General features: G+C 37.6%; 2 protein-coding genes and 2 long non-coding RNA genes across 4 annotated transcripts; 2 read left to right on the top strand and 2 right to left on the bottom strand.

Moving 5' to 3' along the window:
* Nucleotides 1–2077: 2077 nt before the first annotated feature.
* LOC148863906 (dynein light chain 1, cytoplasmic-like) lies at nt 2078–7833 on the top strand. Its single transcript, XM_088981076.1, has 2 exons — nt 2078–2499; nt 7356–7833. The coding sequence occupies exons 1-2, from the start codon at nt 2218–2220 to the stop codon at nt 7509–7511; spliced, it is 438 nt and encodes a 145-aa protein (XP_088837202.1). The 5' UTR covers nt 2078–2217; the 3' UTR covers nt 7512–7833.
* LOC148863907 (uncharacterized) lies at nt 5853–9669 on the bottom strand. Its single transcript, XR_016110760.1, has 2 exons — nt 9136–9669; nt 5853–6130 (listed from the first exon to the last, which is right to left on the bottom strand). It is a non-coding gene; the product is annotated as an uncharacterized LOC148863907 (long non-coding RNA).
* Nucleotides 9670–10062: 393 nt separating this feature from the next.
* LOC148863908 (uncharacterized) lies at nt 10063–11810 on the top strand. Its single transcript, XR_016109130.1, has 2 exons — nt 10063–10586; nt 10984–11810. It is a non-coding gene; the product is annotated as an uncharacterized LOC148863908 (long non-coding RNA).
* A 1348-nt stretch (nt 11811–13158) lies between these two features.
* Nucleotides 13159–18359, bottom strand: LOC148863909 (glucan endo-1,3-beta-glucosidase 3-like). The gene is made up of 4 exons (XM_088974383.1): nt 18105–18359; nt 14310–15563; nt 14187–14214; nt 13159–13683 (listed from the first exon to the last, which is right to left on the bottom strand). Exons 1-4 carry the CDS (start codon nt 18157–18159, stop codon nt 13533–13535), a joined length of 1488 nt encoding a protein of 495 aa, XP_088830509.1. The 5' UTR covers nt 18160–18359; the 3' UTR covers nt 13159–13532.
* Nucleotides 18360–19988: the final 1629 nt, after the last annotated feature.

The raw sequence follows: 19988 nt of genomic DNA on the forward strand, positions 1-19988 counted from the left end.
AGATGTCATCAATATGAAAAAACAAAAACCCGGTAGGTAATCTACCGAATCAGTCAGATAGTCAATAGATCAACCTTCTGGATTGATAGGTCCTTGACTGAATCAAAGATCTAGATGAACAAAGAGCTATCGATCCAGTTCTTTTTTTTTTTTTGGTATATTATCTAAAATTTAACATAATTTTTTCACATTTTTATTAAAATTATTATGAATTGTCGATACTTCTGGAATCTCTTCATTGAGTTTTATTGTCCAAAGCTCCTTTTATAATTTTATTATATCATTTACTAATAAAATGTCTACATCAGCATTTAAGTATTTTATGTAACCAAACTATCGCTTAGTGGTTAGTCATCTTCATTAACTTTGGTCATGTAAAATGCTTAAATGCTTCTATTGACAACTTCTGCTAATAATCACTAATGTTGATATAATAGAAATCTAACACGTGAGTTTTAGACAAGGGGGCTCAGTTGGTATGTTAGCTGACTTATTGCAGCACAGATGTAGATTTGATTCCCACAATCACCGACTTTGGGGAGGGTTATTAGTGGCAAAGGTTTCAAACCGCTGTTGATCCGAACAACCAGGCCATTTAGCCCCAGAACCATCCAAGCAACTAGTTTTGTTTTACCTTAAACCTGGTCCTTGGTAAAAAATAGTTGAATTAGTCAACCATTTTTTAAAAACATTGAAGCCAGACAGTTAAACCCATGGTTTTCAAAACCGGATCAGGCTGGACGATTGGAAAAATCAGGAATTGGTCAGGTGACTGGTTTTGGTTTCTCTAAAACTGGAATTTTTATAAAAACTGTTGATTTTGATCAATAAACTGCTGACCCAGGCGATTAACTGTTCGAATGGTTTTAATCGATTTTCTTTTCTTTTTTTTTTTTTCAAAACGAGCCAACCATTCGATTCAAACGATCGGACGTTTATGATTAAACCAATGACCCATTAATCCATATGGGAAGTGTTCAACTTCCAGGCTGGGGTTTTAAAATGCTGGCCTCTAGTGATGTGACGATTCATTTGATGAGACATGTTATCATCCATTTGTCCTGTAATCATCTTAGACGTAATGGCCCCAGCATCAGAAGCCACCATTGAATGTTTGGATAGTCTCAATGGTTAATTGCAACTACCCGGGCTAGTCATCAGGCAAATTGCATCCTAAAGCGTGTACATAGGAGCCCAGCAGCTGAATCTTGTTCCTATTCAATTTTGTCCAGAGGACTGATGTTTGCACATGCGGTTTGTCAGCTAGGAGATGATTCAGAATTCAGGACCTGCTGCTGTCTGGGGTTACAAGCTTGCAGTTATGATCAAGCACGACAGTATTTTTCTTTTTTATCATTCTGTTTTTTCGTTTTGGATCCAAGAAAAAATACGTTTAAAATCATCATCAAGTTTTTGAAAACGAAAAACAGCTTGACAAAAATGAAAAATACTGCCGTGCTGGATCACAAGTTCACAACTGCAAGCTTAATTACTGGTTGCATGTGGATACACCAATACAATAAGTTCTTCAAGACTTTTAGACTTTAAACCATTAAGGAGGACCCTCTAATAAAGTAAAAAAATAATATGGCAATATGTATCAATATGGTAATACCATATCATTATGTATCGATATTTTAATGTGTAAAAATGCAAATTATACATACTTGTACCCACCATGTTTTTGGGTCCACGAAACTTGCCAAATGTCCAATGTTTAGACCATCATATGGATCCTACACTCCTACGTTGATAGGTATCTGTCTCAAAACCCAAGACCCTCTCAGATTATCTAAATTTTCTTTGGGTAAACACTAGTCAGAGGTCGTCAGCCAACTCTAAATACAAATACCGAATATCATTATTTTTTGGGCAACAATCTGAGCTCATTTTACAGATTATGAAATATGAATTCAAAATGTTGGGGATCGGGAACGTATTTAGAGAAATTAAATCTAGAAATAAGCAAAGGGTAAATCAGCAATAAAAAAACGGAAAACTGTCTCCCTTCTCCAACCAATGCCCCGTCGATAAGGAACTGAAAGTCTGAAACACAAATAGAGAGAGAGAGAGAGAGAGAGAGAGATACACTCAGAGAAGGGTTGCTGGTAGTTGGCCTCTTCTTTCTTTTCTTCTGCATTCATTTGTTTCTTCTCTTTCGCTTTATTCCTTTTCTTCGCTTTTGTGTTTCTTTTTGAATGACCGAAGGCAAGGATAATGGTGTGTGTCGATGGAGAGGAAGAGGTAAGAGGGAATCAAATGGAGGGAGCTGAGGAAGAACTAGAGAGGAGGAGCCGGTTCTTGAGCAGTCTAATACAGAAGAAGAAAGCGCTTGACCAAAAAGAGCACAAAGAGCAGAATGAGAGATTCAGCATTCAAGTCAGGGCCTCGGACATGCCTGTTGCTTTACAAGACCGAGCCTTTCGCTGTGCCAAGGAATCCCTCGACTCCATGCCCAAAAAGCTTGACAGAAAACGCCTTGCTCTTGCCCTTAAGAAGGTGATGCTTTAATATTAAGATTGAAGCTTTCTTGTTGTCTGCCTTCGTTTTCTGTTATTGTTCTATTGTTACAACGTCTGATTCTGCTTCTTAGTATTAAGAGTATAGAGGTCTTGCAATTTTGAAGCCGAACTGGGTTCCCCTTATTAGGCAGATAAGTAATGAGGACTCTTTGTGAGACCTGATTAATATGTTTGTATTAGTCCTGATTTATGATGTTCTCATATTTTCTTCCGAACTGTATAGATGATTTCATTTTGAAATTCACATAGACCTCGTTGGGATTCTGATACCAATACATTTGGACCTTTAATGTTGTTACTGATATGTATGAACATAGAACTTACAAGTAAGTTTGTATTTACTTCATAAATGGTTTCTATATATGCAGTTATGCACCAACAGCCTTGTTACCAATTATTTTTATTTTTTTATTTTTTATTTTTTTATTTTTTGGGGGGGGGGGGGGGTAGGGTATAAATAAAAGATCTGAAATTTGTTGTTTCTTTAAGCCAAAGATGACAGTTCTGGTCAATGCAAGGCTGCTTGCAAGCTCTCTTGCCTGTCTTCTTGATGTTCTTGAGGTAGTGAGTTCTTTGTAACAGCCAGTAAGGGGGGGGGGGTATCTGAAATTTTTTGTTTCTTTAAGCCAAAGATGACAGTTCTGGTCAATGCAAGGCTGCTTGCAAGCTCTCTTGCCTGTCTTCTTAATGTTCTTGAGGTAGTGAGTTCTTTGTAACAGCCAGTAACTTGTCCAATACTCAAGCTTCTGTTCCGAGTACTTGAAAGTATATTCTGTCGGTCTTTCTGTTTTTTCTGTTGGCAGATTTTTTTTTTTTTTCTTTTCAATGCAACCTTTCATCATTTTTATGTAGATTAGCTTCGTCACTGAAAGGCTCAAATTTCTGACCCGGAAGGAATTCTTTAAAGTATATTCTGATAATCTTTATGTTTTCTCGTTAACTGTATTTCTTATTTTTTACCATCTTCCGTCAGCTTTTATATGCGAAGCCCTTTGTTTAGGAAATTAAAAGGAGGTCTACATGTTCCTTGGTTAATGTGATTGATGGATTTCTTTTAGTTTTTTTAGGTTATTGCTTTCTCTCATTCTCTGAAGGAAGCAGCAAAAGATGAATCAAAGGGAACTTTAAGCACATTTAAGCAGTGGATTGCCCTAAGAGGCCATTTAACATATTCTACTTCAGGATACGAGTGCAATTTGGGTTGCATTGGGCTGGTTAGTGCCAACCTTCTCCAACCCAAAGTGCAGAAGACTCAAACACTGAACAAAGCCCCAAATAAAGTTCGGTTAGGTTGGACTCAGGTTAGGCTTGGTTTGAATAAGAGTTTGTCAACATAACATATGATGCTTTATTTTGTTGATAAGCAGTATAGAATGTATTATATTAATAATCAAAAAGGAGGGTGAGACACCCTCAACTCATACAAAAGTGTGACTATGATTATGCACAGATTATATACAATGAAAGCCTTTACATGACAACTCAAAAATCTTCATCAACTGGAAATTTGAAAGATTAACTTTCAAGCTTTGACTCCTAATATTAAATGTTAAATTAGTATCACTAGTCTGAAACATGTTCCTTTATATTCTAACATGTTTCAAAACATAAAAAAAAAAAGGAAATGCTCAAAAGCATACACATAATGGGACTCAATCAATCAGTTTGCCCAAGATCCCATCTGAGCCCAACTGATTTTGAACCAGGTTTACCTTTTCCAATTCAAGTATACCTAGGGTATAGATGTTTTACATGACCCAACTTAAAGTTGAGGTAAGTCTAGTTTGGTTGAACCGAATCCAAGTTGCACCTGTAATCCAAGAGTTAGTTCATAGCTATTGAAAAACATTAGGTCAACAGTTCTAGAGTCAACTGGTATCTTTACTTTCTGTAGATTCGGTGCATTCTTGAATCTATTTTTTGTAGGTAACCCATAGGATGTAGCAAGGACAGCTGGATATGGAATTGAATATGAAGCCTAAACTACAAAGTGAAGTATCCAACATGATACGGCACCCTTGTACAGGTTTCAGCGTACCATAGTTGGTAGCTGATCTGAAAACATTACTAATCTTGGGAAATAGATGATAAATATGATATACCTAGGCATTACGTAAACCAAACCCAAGAAACTTCTTTATGGAGGCAAACATAAACCCTATGATACATGGTCATATACCACAATTTAACTTGGGAAGGTGGTCCCCAAATACAATTTAGATATTCCCAGTCTGCTTCATACTAAGCTATTAGCTAGCCAAGTAGTTGGCTTATCCATGAATCCATATAATGGAGATCTTTATGCTAAATGTTGGGGTTTGAGCCTCCCTAATGAAGTGATCTGAAGATCCATGGGTGTCTAGGGCATCCTATCACTATCTGAGAGTCTCCCTCAATCTCTTACGATTCTACCACATTGAGTAGGCACAGACCCTGGAGGAAAGACCTGGCTTCTGCTCTGTATCTAAGAGTCTTCCTGAGAGACCAGAATTTCCCAAGGAGCAATTGAAGTTTACCTTTACTACCACACGAGTGTGTGTCAGTAGGGTGTCTCTTCTATGGATTCTTTATCTGCTTGGATGTGGATGAACATGCTATTAGCTACTAAGGCTCAAGGTGCAAACCATACTGTCAAAAGAGTAGTTCATCTTCCATGCACACCAATGAGAAACACTGGTTTTTGAAGAACATCTTGTTCAAGTGGGCTCTTACATCAACCATGTTGCTGATAGACTTCGAGAGTAAGGGATTGAATCATTGAAGACAATCTCATTTTGGGGGAACCAGGCCTGAGGGCAGTAGTACAGCTCTTACTATTTCTGCTTTATGCTCATTAAATCCAGTCAGCATTAGCTTCTGTATGCATTTTATATTTTTCACCTGTTAAAAGTTGGTAGTAGGAAGCTTTTTATAGTAGTATTTCTTTTGTAAATTGTAATACTATTTTTATTACTATAAGGGGGCATTCTTTTTTCGGATTTTGAGAGGGGGTAAAGTTGGTAAGAATCCCATGTTCTTTTTTCAGATTTATGTGGGGACTAGGGAAAGTTTATTTTCCTGGGTATCACTTACCCAGATAAGTGATACCCATCTCCTAGGTGGGTAAATAACTTTCCCACGTAGGGGGGAAGTTCCCAACACTTGAATGAGACAAAAATGCCCCTTTTAATAATGGATTTGTATGGCTAAAATGGTCATTGCCTTATTTACATGAGAAATAAAAGAACATGGGTAAATGCACTTACCCGGGTAAGTGTTTCCCAGGAAAAACATACCCAGGTAACTACATTTACCTAGGTAAATAACTTACCGAAAAGCAAACAGAGCTTAAAAAACAGGGAGAGATTCCCTCAAAGATATGTTTACAATTACATAGCTATAGTAGTAATAAAATTACAAGTTACCAATAGGACAAAAAGGAAACGCTGGTCTTCTATAGATTTCTGTTTCATGCTTCTCTCTTTGTATTTGCCGATCTCTCAACCCACTGGATATTATCCACCATTTCCTCAAATAATCTTAGCACCTTCCTCATGTGATTTCTAAGCTCCCATGGACCTTCTTGCTTGTTTCTAATCCATCCCATAATCACCTTTGAATCTCCACAACTGGGTTGCAATAATTACAGGTTGTTGCTATATTTAGTCCTTGGAGTGCTGCCAACTAAGTGTAGAAGCATAACTCAAAGAAAAGAACAATAACCAAATGGAATGATCTATAATTTTAAGGTTCTTTACTCACATATTATAGATTTGTCAAGGAGTAGAGTCCTCAAGTTTCATTTCAGTGTTGGTATTTGTGGGTGTCTAACATAGTTTATACTCACATATGCTTTATCTTCCTATTCTAGTTTATCTCTTTGCTTTTTATGCTATTATCTTTCAGTTTAACCCGTGCATGGTTGAAATATTTCTTTCTTCCAAGGTGTCTGCAAAACTACTATAGATCAGTTGATATTACTAATTTTGAAGAATGGTTAAATTTGTTAGAGCATGTTCGTGCATAGGTGATCCCAGATAGTTGGAATGAGGCTTAGTTCGTATATGCTGACTTAGTTTAGTTTATTCAGGTATTATGATATGGAGATGCATTGCTACCATATATGAAACTAGGACTACCTGAAATTTTTAAGATCTGTTGCAAACAACTTCAGTGGGGAATTTTTGTATCCTGATGCTCCTTATCTGTTTCCTATTTGTTTTTTTTTTTTTCCAAACTAGAAAATGCACTAGTTTATCTACCTAATTGACAGGTTAATCCAAAACATGGTGATACAAAGGATTTTCTTTTTCCTTTTTCTTTCTTTTCCTTAAACAGGCATGTATTTGAAAAGAAATCTGTGGACTTGATCTATTATAAGACTTTCCATCAACACAGGTATCATGGTACTTAGTTTGGCTCTTAGAATTACTTGGGAACCCTTCCATATCTGTTGCAGAAGTCTACACAGAATATTTAACATATTGCTAAATGCTGAATAATAATTGTTATCAGAAGTTTATGATGAAACAAAACTGCATGTATATTTTTGTTATTTCTCAGTTTTATCAAGCTCTTTGATGAGAATATAAGTTAATATCTTCAAGGGCAAAAATATGGTTCTTTTGTACCTCACCCTTAAAATTGTTTATTTCTTTCTTATTCCTCCATGTATAAGATGTCATTCTAATTCATCTAGTATAGCATAAAAGGAAAGAAAAACAATTGTGCTTTGATGCGGTGTGGTGTCTGGCACAGCCTGCTTGGAGCCAATTTTTCTCTTGGATTTTACAAGTTAAAAATGTTTTACTTTGGATTAAGAACAATTTTAATAGGTTCTTCTTGGTTGTACAGGAGTTTGACACATCGTATGGTCCAGCTTGGCATTGCATTGTAGGGACAAGCTTCGGTTCATATGTCACACATTCTCTAGGAGGTTTCTTGTACTTCTCCATTGACAAGATCTACATCCTTCTCTTCAGGACTGCTGTTGAACCTTTAGACCAATGAAATTACTCAGCATCATCATCGTCATCCAAGCCTCATCCCAAGTATATGGAGTTGGCTAGAGTGCTAGACCAATGAAATTACCACGAACTTAAATTCTACAAGCACATATGCAATATGCAAGAATAGACCCATAAGATTTTTTAACATGTAAAATTATGAAACTGCATTAAGATATCATGTCTTATTTGCTTTACCATTCTATGGAGGGTGAAGTCCTGAAACACATTCTAGAACCTTAGATCACTAGCACATACTCCATTTTGCAACTCAGTGCTTTGTGGTGATGGTGGTACATCATAATATAAACTTTAAATTCACTCTACAACATGTGTGTTCGGTGGTGCAATCTTGGTACATCATAAATATCTAATTTTTATACGTTATATAATAAATATTTTGAAAAATACATCAATGAATTAATATTAACCAATAAATATTAAATTTTTTATAAAACAATAATTAAATAATTAAATTACCATGCTTGAACTTGACCCCCTTGACCCCAATTAACCAAATTACCCATAGACTTCTCTGAAATTACCAAACTACCCTTATCCCTATTTTCAAAGCTGACCAGACTTTCTAATTTAACCTAATTTGAAGGAAGCACTATTCATCATCTTCCTCCTTATACGAGAACAATACGGTGGTAACCAAAACCCCTCTCTCTCTCTCTCTCTCTCTTTCTTTATTCCTTATTCCTCCTATTCTTTTCTTCTTCTTCCTCTCCTCCCTATTTGCATTGCTCTTAGACCATCTTTGCTCTCCGACCATAGAAGAGACTTCACAGCCACAATATCTGCCCAGTCTTCACACTATTTTTTTCTCGATTTCACACTATTTTTTTCTCCCATTCTTTATCATCTACATGGACTCTTTGTTTTCCTCCATTGGTTGAGCAAGTCACACTCGAAAAAATGACCCCTCTCACTCACTTCCTAATTGCAAGCACTAGCTTGAAGAAAAAGGGTTTCACACAATAGAATTTTAAGGAATCTATAAAATATAAGACAAAAAATAAACCGTAGAGGAAACGTATCCATGATATTTTTCCTAATGCTATATTGAACCGATCCCGTCCACACCCAACCGAATGAGTCTTCATCTCCTTAAAGATTTGCTTCAACACAAATAAAATTGTCATTTGTTATTGATTATTTCGTTTGATGATAAAGATATTACTCCTAACTTCAACATAGAGCTCAAATCGTCGCCTTCCATGGGGTTGCTCCATTAGGGCCTTAGGCTACATACAATAAATTCCTTCCCGGACTGAAAAATGCTTGAACAAAGCCAATCAACGAGTCTTCTCAGCTGAATGCTGAACGCTTCCTCCCCATCGTTTGATGATAAAGATATTACTCCTAATTTAGAGTATGAAAATTAATTTTGAAATTCACATCGTTCTGTTTGCTGAAAGCTAAATCCACTTATCTGGGTTCAAAATTATATTTTTTTAATGATTTACACTAAAATTTCTACAGCTTCATTATAAGAAAATGTATAAGCAACTGGATAACCTGAAGATATATATGGGAAAAAATAGGAAATATGCCAATGCAATTTATTTCAAAATTCAAAAAAAATAAAAACCAGAGATAAAAACTTCAAGTCAAAATCAAACCAGCGCTTGCTCTCAGTCGAATGACCAAAGATTTCCACATCAGAACCTTGAGAAGGAACCCTCTTGATGGTTTTATCAGAAGAATCACTTCGATGCTAGACGAAGCCTTCATCTTCTCTTTAAGAGTTGGTCTGACTGATTAATTGCCTGGAGCAAACAAAATCAAATCCCACTCTAAAAGAGAAAAGTCATCAAGCAACACCCAGAATAAAAGAAACCCTCCGACCCACAAAGAGAGCAAACCCTCCCTTCGCTTCTCTTCAGTGTGGTTAAAGCAAAACGATCATCATCGAGCACACCCACTTGTTTTCCAATCAAAGGATCAAATAAAAAAAAATCAAAAATCAAAAACAGATTGAGAGAATCACACGTCTAGAAGAGTTTTTTTTAGGGAGAACGAAAATGACTAATGAAGGATGCTTTCATCGGTTCGATCATAACTATGGTTAGAGAGAAAAATTACAGGGATTTGGGAGAATAGGGGAAAAAGAGGGAGAAAAACCTTTGAGACGAATGGCAACGAAATTAGGGTTAACAAATTTTGGGAGAGATGGTGGCCAATTTATAGCCTTACACTGAAATTAGGGTTTTTGGTTCAACTGGACATTACGGCACAACAAATCAGCCTCAACTTTTCCATAAACTACGCAAATGCCCCATAATGTCTCGTGAGTGTTCAATTCTTCGCGAGCCCAGTTGGGCCAACCGGCCAAGCTTCTCTCTTGTTTGTTTAAAGAAAAAGGAAACTTTTACTTATTCTGAACTTTGGTATAGTTTCAAGTAAGTATCCGAACATTAAAATGTATTAATGCAGTACCCAAACTTTTAAAAATTGTCGATTCGATCCCTGTCATTAGTATTCCATTAGGTTTGTCGGTCACGTGATGACTTAAATTTTTTAATATATCTGAAATACCCTTTGAATATAATTTAGGATCATTTTACCCTTTTCAAATCGATTTAATATTTCCCCCAAATATACGGTTGGTGTTGAAGCTGAACGGTGAAGACTGGGTGTCGCCGCCATTATCGTAGCAGAAGCTGTGGACTTCCGATGGCCTCAACCGACCTCGCCTCCGCTAAATATCATGGCATGGTGGTGCCGCCCAATTTTATCTTGATAAATTATGCCAATCGTTGATTGTTTCAGTCCTTGGTGTGCTTGCGGAAAACCAAAGAGAGAGAGAGCTTGCAGGAAACCAGAGAGAGTGCGCCTGCGGGAAAACGAGAGAGAGAGAGTGCGCTTGCGGGAAAACCAAAGAGAGGAAAACTAGAAAGAGAGTGTGTGCACCTACGGGAAAACCAGAGAAAGATTGGGAGATTACTAGTAACAAATCCATCATTAGCGTGGAGAACGACCCTAATGTTGGACGAAGTGGAGTGAGTAAGATAAGGGAGGTGAAAGTGTTTTGCGTATGTAATCAATCAGTAATAAAGCCACCATTTCCCAGGTAAAGCTTATTGTTATTGTTAATTTACCACATGCACTTCCTCTTGTTTCTATAATTCTTTCCACTATGCTTTTTCACTTATTATTTATTCGTCTATGGATCTTCATCTTCAACTCTGCCTTTTCACTTCACAGGTTATATGCTCAATGCTCTGAAAAAAAGCTCATTTTTTTTCATGAAAGGCCCTTGTTCTGTTTTCTCTTGTTTTAGTTGTTCAACTGCAACTCATGAACAATTTGTATTAGTTTTTGTTTGGTGGATAGATTTGTGGATTTCGCTGGCTTTTGACTCCGCTTAGAGAACACATATGGTTGTGAAAATTTGAGAGTAATTTAAGAGATTCTTCCTCTTTTTTTTTTTTTCTTCTCTTATCTCTCTATCTACTCTTGTGCTGCAGGGCCTGGGTTTTCAGGTGTTCATTTCGGAACTCATATTGTTAAATCTTATCTGGGTTTAGTCACGAAACTTCACCACCATATTCTAACTGTCAATGTTGCGATAGAGTTTTAAGGCTTCTATTTGTTCTCCGATTGGCATATCCTATTCAGCAACAAATCTAACCAAGAACTGGTGTTTCTGTGAGATGATTATAATAGAATAATTGTTACCGATGTGAATATGTTTGTAGATCGTTAGAAATCTGAGGTGTTGGAAATAGAGTGAGAAATAAGATTTGGGCTATATCATTCAATTCAGCTCCACCTTACTTGAATGGTTCACCCAGAACATAATGAATGGATTTTTTTGAGCTTCCTTGGTAGTTCTACTTTGAGGACTGCTTGTTAGATGAGACTAACGAGTATGTTACGTTTACTTCAACAATTCAGACCAATTAGATCTCTGTCAAGCACTCTGTTGAAAGAGAATGAGACCTACGGAAGGTAAGAGCAACTACAGAACACACCGGGATTTTATGTGAAGGATAAGAGCAACCCTTCTCCATAGAGGCTTCTCTCTGGCAACGACTGAATACACTGGGATTTCTCTCCGGTAACGATTTCTAAGAACTCGTTGGCGGCAAATGCTACCACTTCGAACAGGACCTCTAGTGTTTGTTCTCTCTTTTATGAACCGCTAAGGTTATTTTGTCATTCCACTTGTTTGTTAACGTCAGTTAACGGTTTGGGACCAAATTGACAGTTTTTCAAAGTTTGGGTACTGTATTGACACATTTTAATGTTTGGGTATTAACTTAATGCTACTCCCTAAGTTTAAGGTATTAAAGTGAAATATTCCCTAAAAAATACCACAAAATTCTCAATGGATCGTAGAACTGTCAATGGATGGGATCTGATTTGGGACAAGGTGTACCATCCTCATAATTATTCGGTTATTCGAAAGAAAAAAATAAAAATGTTAATTATTTTTAATTTATATATAATAAATTAATAGATAGTATAATATATACAGTTATATATTTTATATTTATAAACTATAATTAAAAAGATTTGGATTGGAATATTGGATGAAGTTAAATCCGAATCCAATCTGAAGGATCATTCATATCCGAGATATTCAAATCAGATGTTGGACCAAATTTTGGAATTTCAAAGTCCTTAACAGCCCAAAGCACAGTCCAACCTGAGCCTGAGGTCAAGTTTGATCTGCTCAACCCAGGCACTGCTTGTGCTGAAATTTGACATACGTGTGTGTATGATTATGTATGTGTGTAGCTAAGTCGGGGTCAGGTGCAGCTCAAGCAACAAAACAAGTAAGCATGGACTCAACCCAAAAAATAAGAAAGCCCAAAGTTTAACGACTAGGCCCAGGCCATGTAAAATTGCAGACTGGGCTAATCTTGTTGGGTCCACCCAAGTTACACCCTCAAAGATGAGAATGATTTTTCTTTTCTTCCTTGGCCAGAAGCAAACCCATTGACAAAGGTGCTCCTACAGCCACAGGAAGAAGCCTACTGCAATGGTTGGTTGAGGATGTTGAGGTGCTCCAATGGCGAGAAACACTGCAACCCTCAACAAACAGCAACCCAACTCTGTCACTACCTGATGTTCCTAGACTCCTAGCAAAATTAAGGCTGCGTTTGGTTTAAAAGAAAAAGGTAGGGAAAGGAAGTCGAGTTTTGGGTTAGTTTAATTATTTGGAGATCGATATCAAATTCGCCAGTGGCATTGGTGTATATCATATTGTATAGGTTGCGAGGCTGACCACAAAAATACATACATGGCATGACTCTTGAATTTGAATTTGTATCAGTCAATGTATATTACTGTTTCTTCACACAAACCATTAAAGAGGCATTCTCCAATGTGATTTGTTTTTCTTGTCGTCATAAAAACCATCAGGTTTGAAAGCAGAGCAAAAATACTGAAAACATGTACTTGATTCTGTATGCATTTTTTGTTTTCAAAAGTTTGAAGAGTGAATTTGGTTCTTATTTTAGAAAACACAATTTTCATGATTTCAAAGACATGATTTTGCTTGGAAGCGATATGGCAAGCAAGATGATTTGGTGAGGAAGGTGATGCAAATTTTGCATCAACTTTCGAGATGTAAAATTTTGCACTGTTAATGAACTTTGTTTCACATACTGGTGCAAATTGTAGTTACAAATAAATGGATGCAAAACTGAATCAGGTGCAAAATTTATATCCAGCTAAAATTTGCACTGCTTTAACGTATGTGTGTATATGTATCATCAGTATCCATACATATCCAGCAGTTACCAAGGTTGGGGAATGGAATGGAGCAATGAATCGTGTGAAAGCCTAGTGAAGTGGAGGTTGGATAAACCAAACAGGCCTTTTCAGTTTGATGAAAGCCTATTGAATTTGAACTGCCTCGCTGCTCCCTTTCTCTCCTTTCTGAGGAGCCAAAATCGGGTATTCTGCAGGGTTCCCACTAGCAAGGAACCGTCCCAAAAGTTACAGAAGGATGTTGAGGTCGAGAGAGTATACACCATATATTGAAGAAGAAAAGCCATGTACTGCCCTACAAGAGAAGCACGCTCCAAAGTAGAACCACAGAGAGCAGAATGCTTGTAGTAAAGCTGCCATAGAGAATCCGTGAGGGTGATCCAGAGGCTGTCGAATTTGAAGATGGGGCGAGTAACGTGCCATTAATAGTACCATTCTTGCCACCACTATGCGCATAAAAGAAGATAACAACAGTCAGTGACATAAACATGACTGAATGAGCCACCAGAAAGGAAGAAAAAATAACGAGGTTGAAAACATAGATGAAGGGGAGAGGTGAAACGGTTGTTCAAACAGGAAACAGCTAGTTCATGTATCTCCATAAGATTTCATTGTTTCCAGCTCAAACTTTTTTGTTAGTTCATGCACGCACGGTCACAAAATGTAAGCATCAAAAATTGAACTAACATACTTTTTTACTGAAAAGTTGAGGATTAGATTTTCATCTTCTAGGGATTATATTATAAAACCAACTTCTGGAAGACATGGGCTGGCTGCACTTCAGAACTGCATTTTATGAAAACCAAAGTTACAAGCTTTTTGGTTTAAAAAATGCACCAATACTACACACGTAATGGAGGACTTCATCCACCAAAAGTTGGTATAACATCATTTTCTAAGGTTTAGGTAACATATAGTAAAAGCAAATATTAATGTGTTATTTCCTTACCTTCCCAGAAAAATACAGGAACCATGAGCTGTACCAAAGAAACACTTGTCAGTAACACTTGAAAATAATCCATCTAGGATTAAAAGCAAAATTACATGCATTCTACAGGTGTGGTTCTTTTACTTGGGTCTGTGGTGGTGATTGTAGCCACACCATTGAAGTAACAAGTCCCAGAAGCCATCTCCATCTGGTGATAATATGTATTAAAAGCATAGGTTGCATGAGCATTAACTGTGTCAGGTTCATAGCACGGCTGCCCCTGCAATAAAGGAGAGCAATCCACCTTTCCAGGACCACAGGCCCAATCCAGTGCAGCCTGAACCATCTTTGGATCAGCACTATCCCTTGCAATACAATATGTCTGGTTTGTTGTGTCATTTGCCAACACCATTCCGGAGCCTGTTAGGTGCAGGATATAAACTGGTATGCCATTGGCGTCAAACAGCCCCCAGTTCTTCTCCGAGAGTGGTCCAGGACTCAGATCCTCATTGTAGAGCTCATAAATGTAGGTACTAACTGGAACTCCAGGGTGCTTGGGTGTCCCAGTGTTGTTGAGCACATGCCTGATCAGATTGCTGTTGTATGAGTTGGCATTGTCAAGGGTGGCATCTGGTTCATTGTTGTCACCCTTGGAAGGCCACCCTGACTCAGTTACTACAATGGGAACATTTGTGATGTTAAGATCAGCCATGGAAAAGTAGGCTGCATCCACTATGGCATCAAAAACATTGGTATAGTGGAGCAATGTGTTTGCATCAACTGCTTCTTTATTTGGTGGGAGGGGGCGGAAGAGTGCATAATCCAATGGGATAACTCCATTTGATTGCATGTAGTCATAATAAGGATAGACATTAAGCATGAGGTATGATCCTGTGGACTGTAAGAACTTGAGCAAGGGGACCATGACTGGGTTCCATGAATGATTGAAGAAGGCCTGAGAAGGAGGGAATGAGTCAAGGATGATGGAAGATGAATGTGGTGTAGAGACTTTGATCTGGTTATCAAGGTTTGATGCAACTAGGGCAGAATGAATGAACTTCAGGGCAGAGACAAGAACAGGGGCTGCATTTGGAAGAGTTGTGAGGACCTCAGATCCAACCGCAATGGCTGTGATGTTAGTGGCAGGGACATGTGCAACAACATTGCGAGCAACCCAGTTGGCTGCGGTGGCATTAGACTGACCTACACCAAGTAGTTGATCATTTGGGACAGAGACAGTGACACGGATGCCAGTATTGGCAAGTGCGAGGAGCATCGCACGGTCAGCATCATACAGCCTTACATGCCGAATCTGCTGGGCTCTTAGCAGGGCCACCACCTGAGTTGGGTCTGGCATATCAGAAAGGGCTGTGCCAATGTTGACACCAATAAAAGCATCTGAAAGATAAGACACAAAAACACAGGATGCGTTCAGAAATGCACACAGTAATGGAGGAAACTGTCATCATCCAAACAGAGGCATCACTTAGAATGACACATAAACATCATATTGTCGTATAGCTGAATGGATAAATTTTACCTGGGCTTCTTACTTTACACAATTTGGATTTTCTTCTTTTTCCTCCAGGTGGAGATTAAAGAAAAGCCTGATGAGCTGCAGGACATGGCCTTTTGACAGCATTTCTCAAAGCATGCATCACAGATGATGATGGACAAGCATACAATACAATGTAACCATTACTGCACATAGAAGAAGTTCCTTGGACCACTGCATTTGGGTCCAGCAGAGAGATATGCTCAAAAGACCAAAAGGACAGTCAACCCCATCACAGATCCTAATCTACTTAGCATCCAGCCCAGTCCTAAAATCTGTTATTAAATTGTTAGGATTGTGGTTTCACTTTCATCACTAGAGATAAATACTTTGTATTCATGCATTGCCTTAGTTGAAATAGTGCAAATCTCATAAAGACGGAGTCACCACCACTCATCAAATGGGCCACATCAAAACAATTTGAATTTGACAGAGAAGAAAATCAATCCAATTGGATCATGAACCATTCATCAAATTTTCTGTCATTTTACAGTATTCTTTTAAGTCCCCACCCCATGTACCCTCTCTTTTACACACATTCTTCATTTCCAGCCGGGTGACTTGTGGAGAGTGGAGGAGGAGGACAATAATGCTTTTTTTTTTATCTTTGTAAGTTGGCATTTCTTACTCCTCTGTTCATGAATATACACATAAATGATGCAGCTTACAAATAGAGTACTATGCCAGCTGTAATGGGCATGCTATGGAATTAAGGAGGCACAATCCAACAAATTGGACTTGGAAATCTGGACCAAAAAGTATTAATGTGGAGTTCCATAAATAATCTAACCATGCAACATGACGTCTTTGGCCAGACCCCAGAAAATATATTTACAAGAGACCTTTTTCATCAGAATGGCAGTTTTGTCCTGACTCATTTGACACAATAGCAAGCAGAACTTATGGGTAATAAGGTCATTTCCAGGTCATTTCTTTATTTCCAAAAGTAGGGTTTTACTTGTTAACATTGAGGTAGGTGGATATTAATACTTCAGTTAAGAGCATCATATTACCATTTTAACATGATGGGTAGGTGACAAATGCAACATTGCAAGATACCCAGAATGGCCCAAGGTCCACCCACCATATATTTCTAAAGCATCAAAAGCAATAAATGAATGGTCATGAATCATGATATAGAGATAATAATAGTATATTAAGGCCTTTTTTAGTAAAACTCAAGCCATTAATGATGCCAAGGAAATGTACAGATTTAATATTATTTTAATCAGGGATGTGATGGAATGAATAGTGGAAAGTGATATTGCACATTTAAGAGTCAAGATTTCGTGATCATATTAGATTTGGACGGTTTGGAAAAATGGGCAAGCATGCAAATCAGCATCGCTTGTTGGTAGTAATGGACTACCCAACTAATGCAAGCAATATTCATCAGGGCCAGGTCCGAACTGCCTAGAAATGACAATCATGCCCTCTGTTAGTTGTGGCTTTGGTTGAAGTTGAACAATCGAGGGATATTTTGGTCACTTTAGAGATATAGAGGGTCATTGCCATAATAGAACAACATCTGTAGAGACTCATGGTTAAAACTTAAAATAACTGAAACAAAACATAAACATGGTGAGCTGTGAGGCAATAGTTTTTGGGTCCTATTGTGCACCCACAAATTGAAAAGGCCATACGTGCATACTTCAGAGAAGGGAGAGGGTACTTGACTAAGGTCATATTGGAGATTTTACTAGTGAACGCAGGCAGGGCCCAGGAGATTATTATTTTTTTTTTCTTTTCAATAAATCTACATCTACTGCTTTAGTGAGCAGAACAGATTAAAAAGAACCTAGAACCACCTGTCATCCAGTAACTCTCTTTCTCTCTCTCTCTCCCCAAAGTATCTCTGTATCTGCACCTTTTCAGAATTAAGAACGGAACGGACTATTCCATACCGCACAAAGTTAGGACTTTTAAAAACCCAAACATCTCTCTTTAGTCTTTACCGCTTCATTTTCATGGCTAACCAGCTCAATCTCGCAGAAAATGAGAACACAAAAGCAAAATGGGGAAAAAACTGAACTTTTTTCTTTTCAGCTTTGGCTTGGTTACCTCCAAAATAAACCCCCGAATGGGTTTTGTAACAGAGATTAATCATGAATCATCATGAAAGAGGTCTACAACATAGCTCAAGCAAAAGGGGAGCAAAAAGCAGATCAAAATGCCCACGACCCATCAACAAATGTTTACAGAAACAAAACAGATTAAAAATGACTATAAAAACAGCCCAATCATAACAAACGTATAAAAAAAAGGTCCACAGCTGCATAAATGAACCCACTAACAGACACATCCAAACGGAAACGCCAAAGAAGAAGAAGAAGATGAAGAGGAAGGAAGAGACAGAGAATGAAGAGAAGAAGAAGGGAGCGCACCTTCAGCAGTAACAAGAGAGACAGCCAAAAGCAAAAGAAGCAGCAGGCGAGCCATATACAGATTCTTAAGATGCAAAACCTCAGTCTTGCACAAACCAGACAAACCACTGAGGAATCTGAGAGAGATACCCAACAACGAGAGAGTGGCCAAAAAAGAAAACCAAAGAGAGAGAGAGCTCTGCTTTTCAAGTGGTGGTGGAGTGTGGTTGTGGGTGCTGGAATTGGAAAGACGAGAAGACCGAAGTCTGAGGAAGAATGGAATTAAAAATAGGAAAAATTTTTTAAGGGGGGTTTTATTGGTTGATTTTGCCGTTCTGGCCTTCTGAGATGTTCTCAGTCTCACACATCACGTGTGCGTTTGTCAGAGATCAGACGGTCGTGATACACCGGTCAGGACCTCAACCAACCTTGTACCCTTCCGGTCTATCCAGTCGGACCGGAATGGCATGAATCCTCAACCTCAATTCAAGCTGGAAGCTGCTTCCTTCCTGGCCTCCTGCTTCGGGAACGGGTCCAACTGGATTCAACCAACGGTCATCTAATCATCTTCCGGTTCCGGACATTTCTTTCGGCTTTCCGGAAAAAAAGAGCCAATGTTCTAAGTTGAGCAGTAGAGAGAAGTACATCATTCTCGGATGAAACATGGAAAGAAAGACTGAAACTGAAAGTGCTCCCTCCATGTTTATTTGAACGATCTCGGATCTTCTACCCATGTGTTCGGCTGTAGCCAAATCCGGATCTTCTCCTCTTTAAAAACAGAAAATATGTAGGCCTGAGCCCAAGTCCAGCCCGACCGTCGGGTTTAGATCTTTGAATCTGAGTCTCGCCTTTATATAAATCCCGGAGCCTGATTTATATACAAAAATGTGTAATTTTATAAATTAATATTATATTAATTTAATAATAATTTGATAAATTAATAAATTGATTTTAGTGATTTATATTTCCTAATAGTAAATTAATATTTATTAATAATTTAAGAAACAAATATATATTATATATAATATAAATACTTTTTATTATATATAATAGTGTTGAACCGGATTTATTTGAAAAAGCCCAAATCTGTGGACCAAAAGTTTTGTCCAAACCTGAAAAATAAAGAGAATGCACATCTGAAATGTGCTATGCATTCTGTGAGGAACAGATCTGAACTCTTATTAATTGCAGGCTACTGCATTAAGATAAGAGTTCAGATCTGTATTTTTCATGCAATCAAAAACTTTGCACACACTTTAAAAACGTAGGGATCCAACTGTACATTGGAAACATCTCTATATGAATTTAATAAGCTAATTTCAATGTGTTTTTACTTGCAGGAGATCCAGAGCCTAATATGCCATGCATCATAGAGATATTTCTAATATATGGCTTAATGCTTATGATTCCAAAGTGTGCATAAAGATTGTAAATAAGTCGGATCAAATTCAATTTGAATCCAAATTCGATCAATTAAGAATCAGATTTGGATATCTTCTTTGATTCTAACAAATGGATCGAATTGAAACAGTTGATTCATTTAGTTAATGATCAAATTGGAATATATCCCAATTCAATTTGATTTTTTTGTATTAATCAAACAGTTGATTCATTTATTGCAATTCAAGTCGAATTGAATTCTAATCAAATATTCAATAAGATATTCGAATTCAAATTCAGACCATAATTTTGAAAAGGGTTCAATAAGATAGATCAGATTTCTTATCGAATTGGATCAGATATACCCTCTGTCGAATCTGATCCGATCCATTTGCAAGCAGACATTAGCAACTTGTGCAAATTTGAATATAATACACAAAACAGAAAAGGCTATCGGTCACAAGTCAGACAACATGACCACGACCACTATAGGTTAATGAATCTAGTGACCCATGACATCAGATA

The sequence above is a fragment of the Nelumbo lutea genome, chromosome 3 (genome assembly GCF_056320005.1).
Source record: "Nelumbo lutea isolate HS-2025 chromosome 3, American lotus-T2T, whole genome shotgun sequence".
Classification (NCBI taxonomy): Eukaryota; Viridiplantae; Streptophyta; class Magnoliopsida; order Proteales; family Nelumbonaceae; genus Nelumbo; species Nelumbo lutea.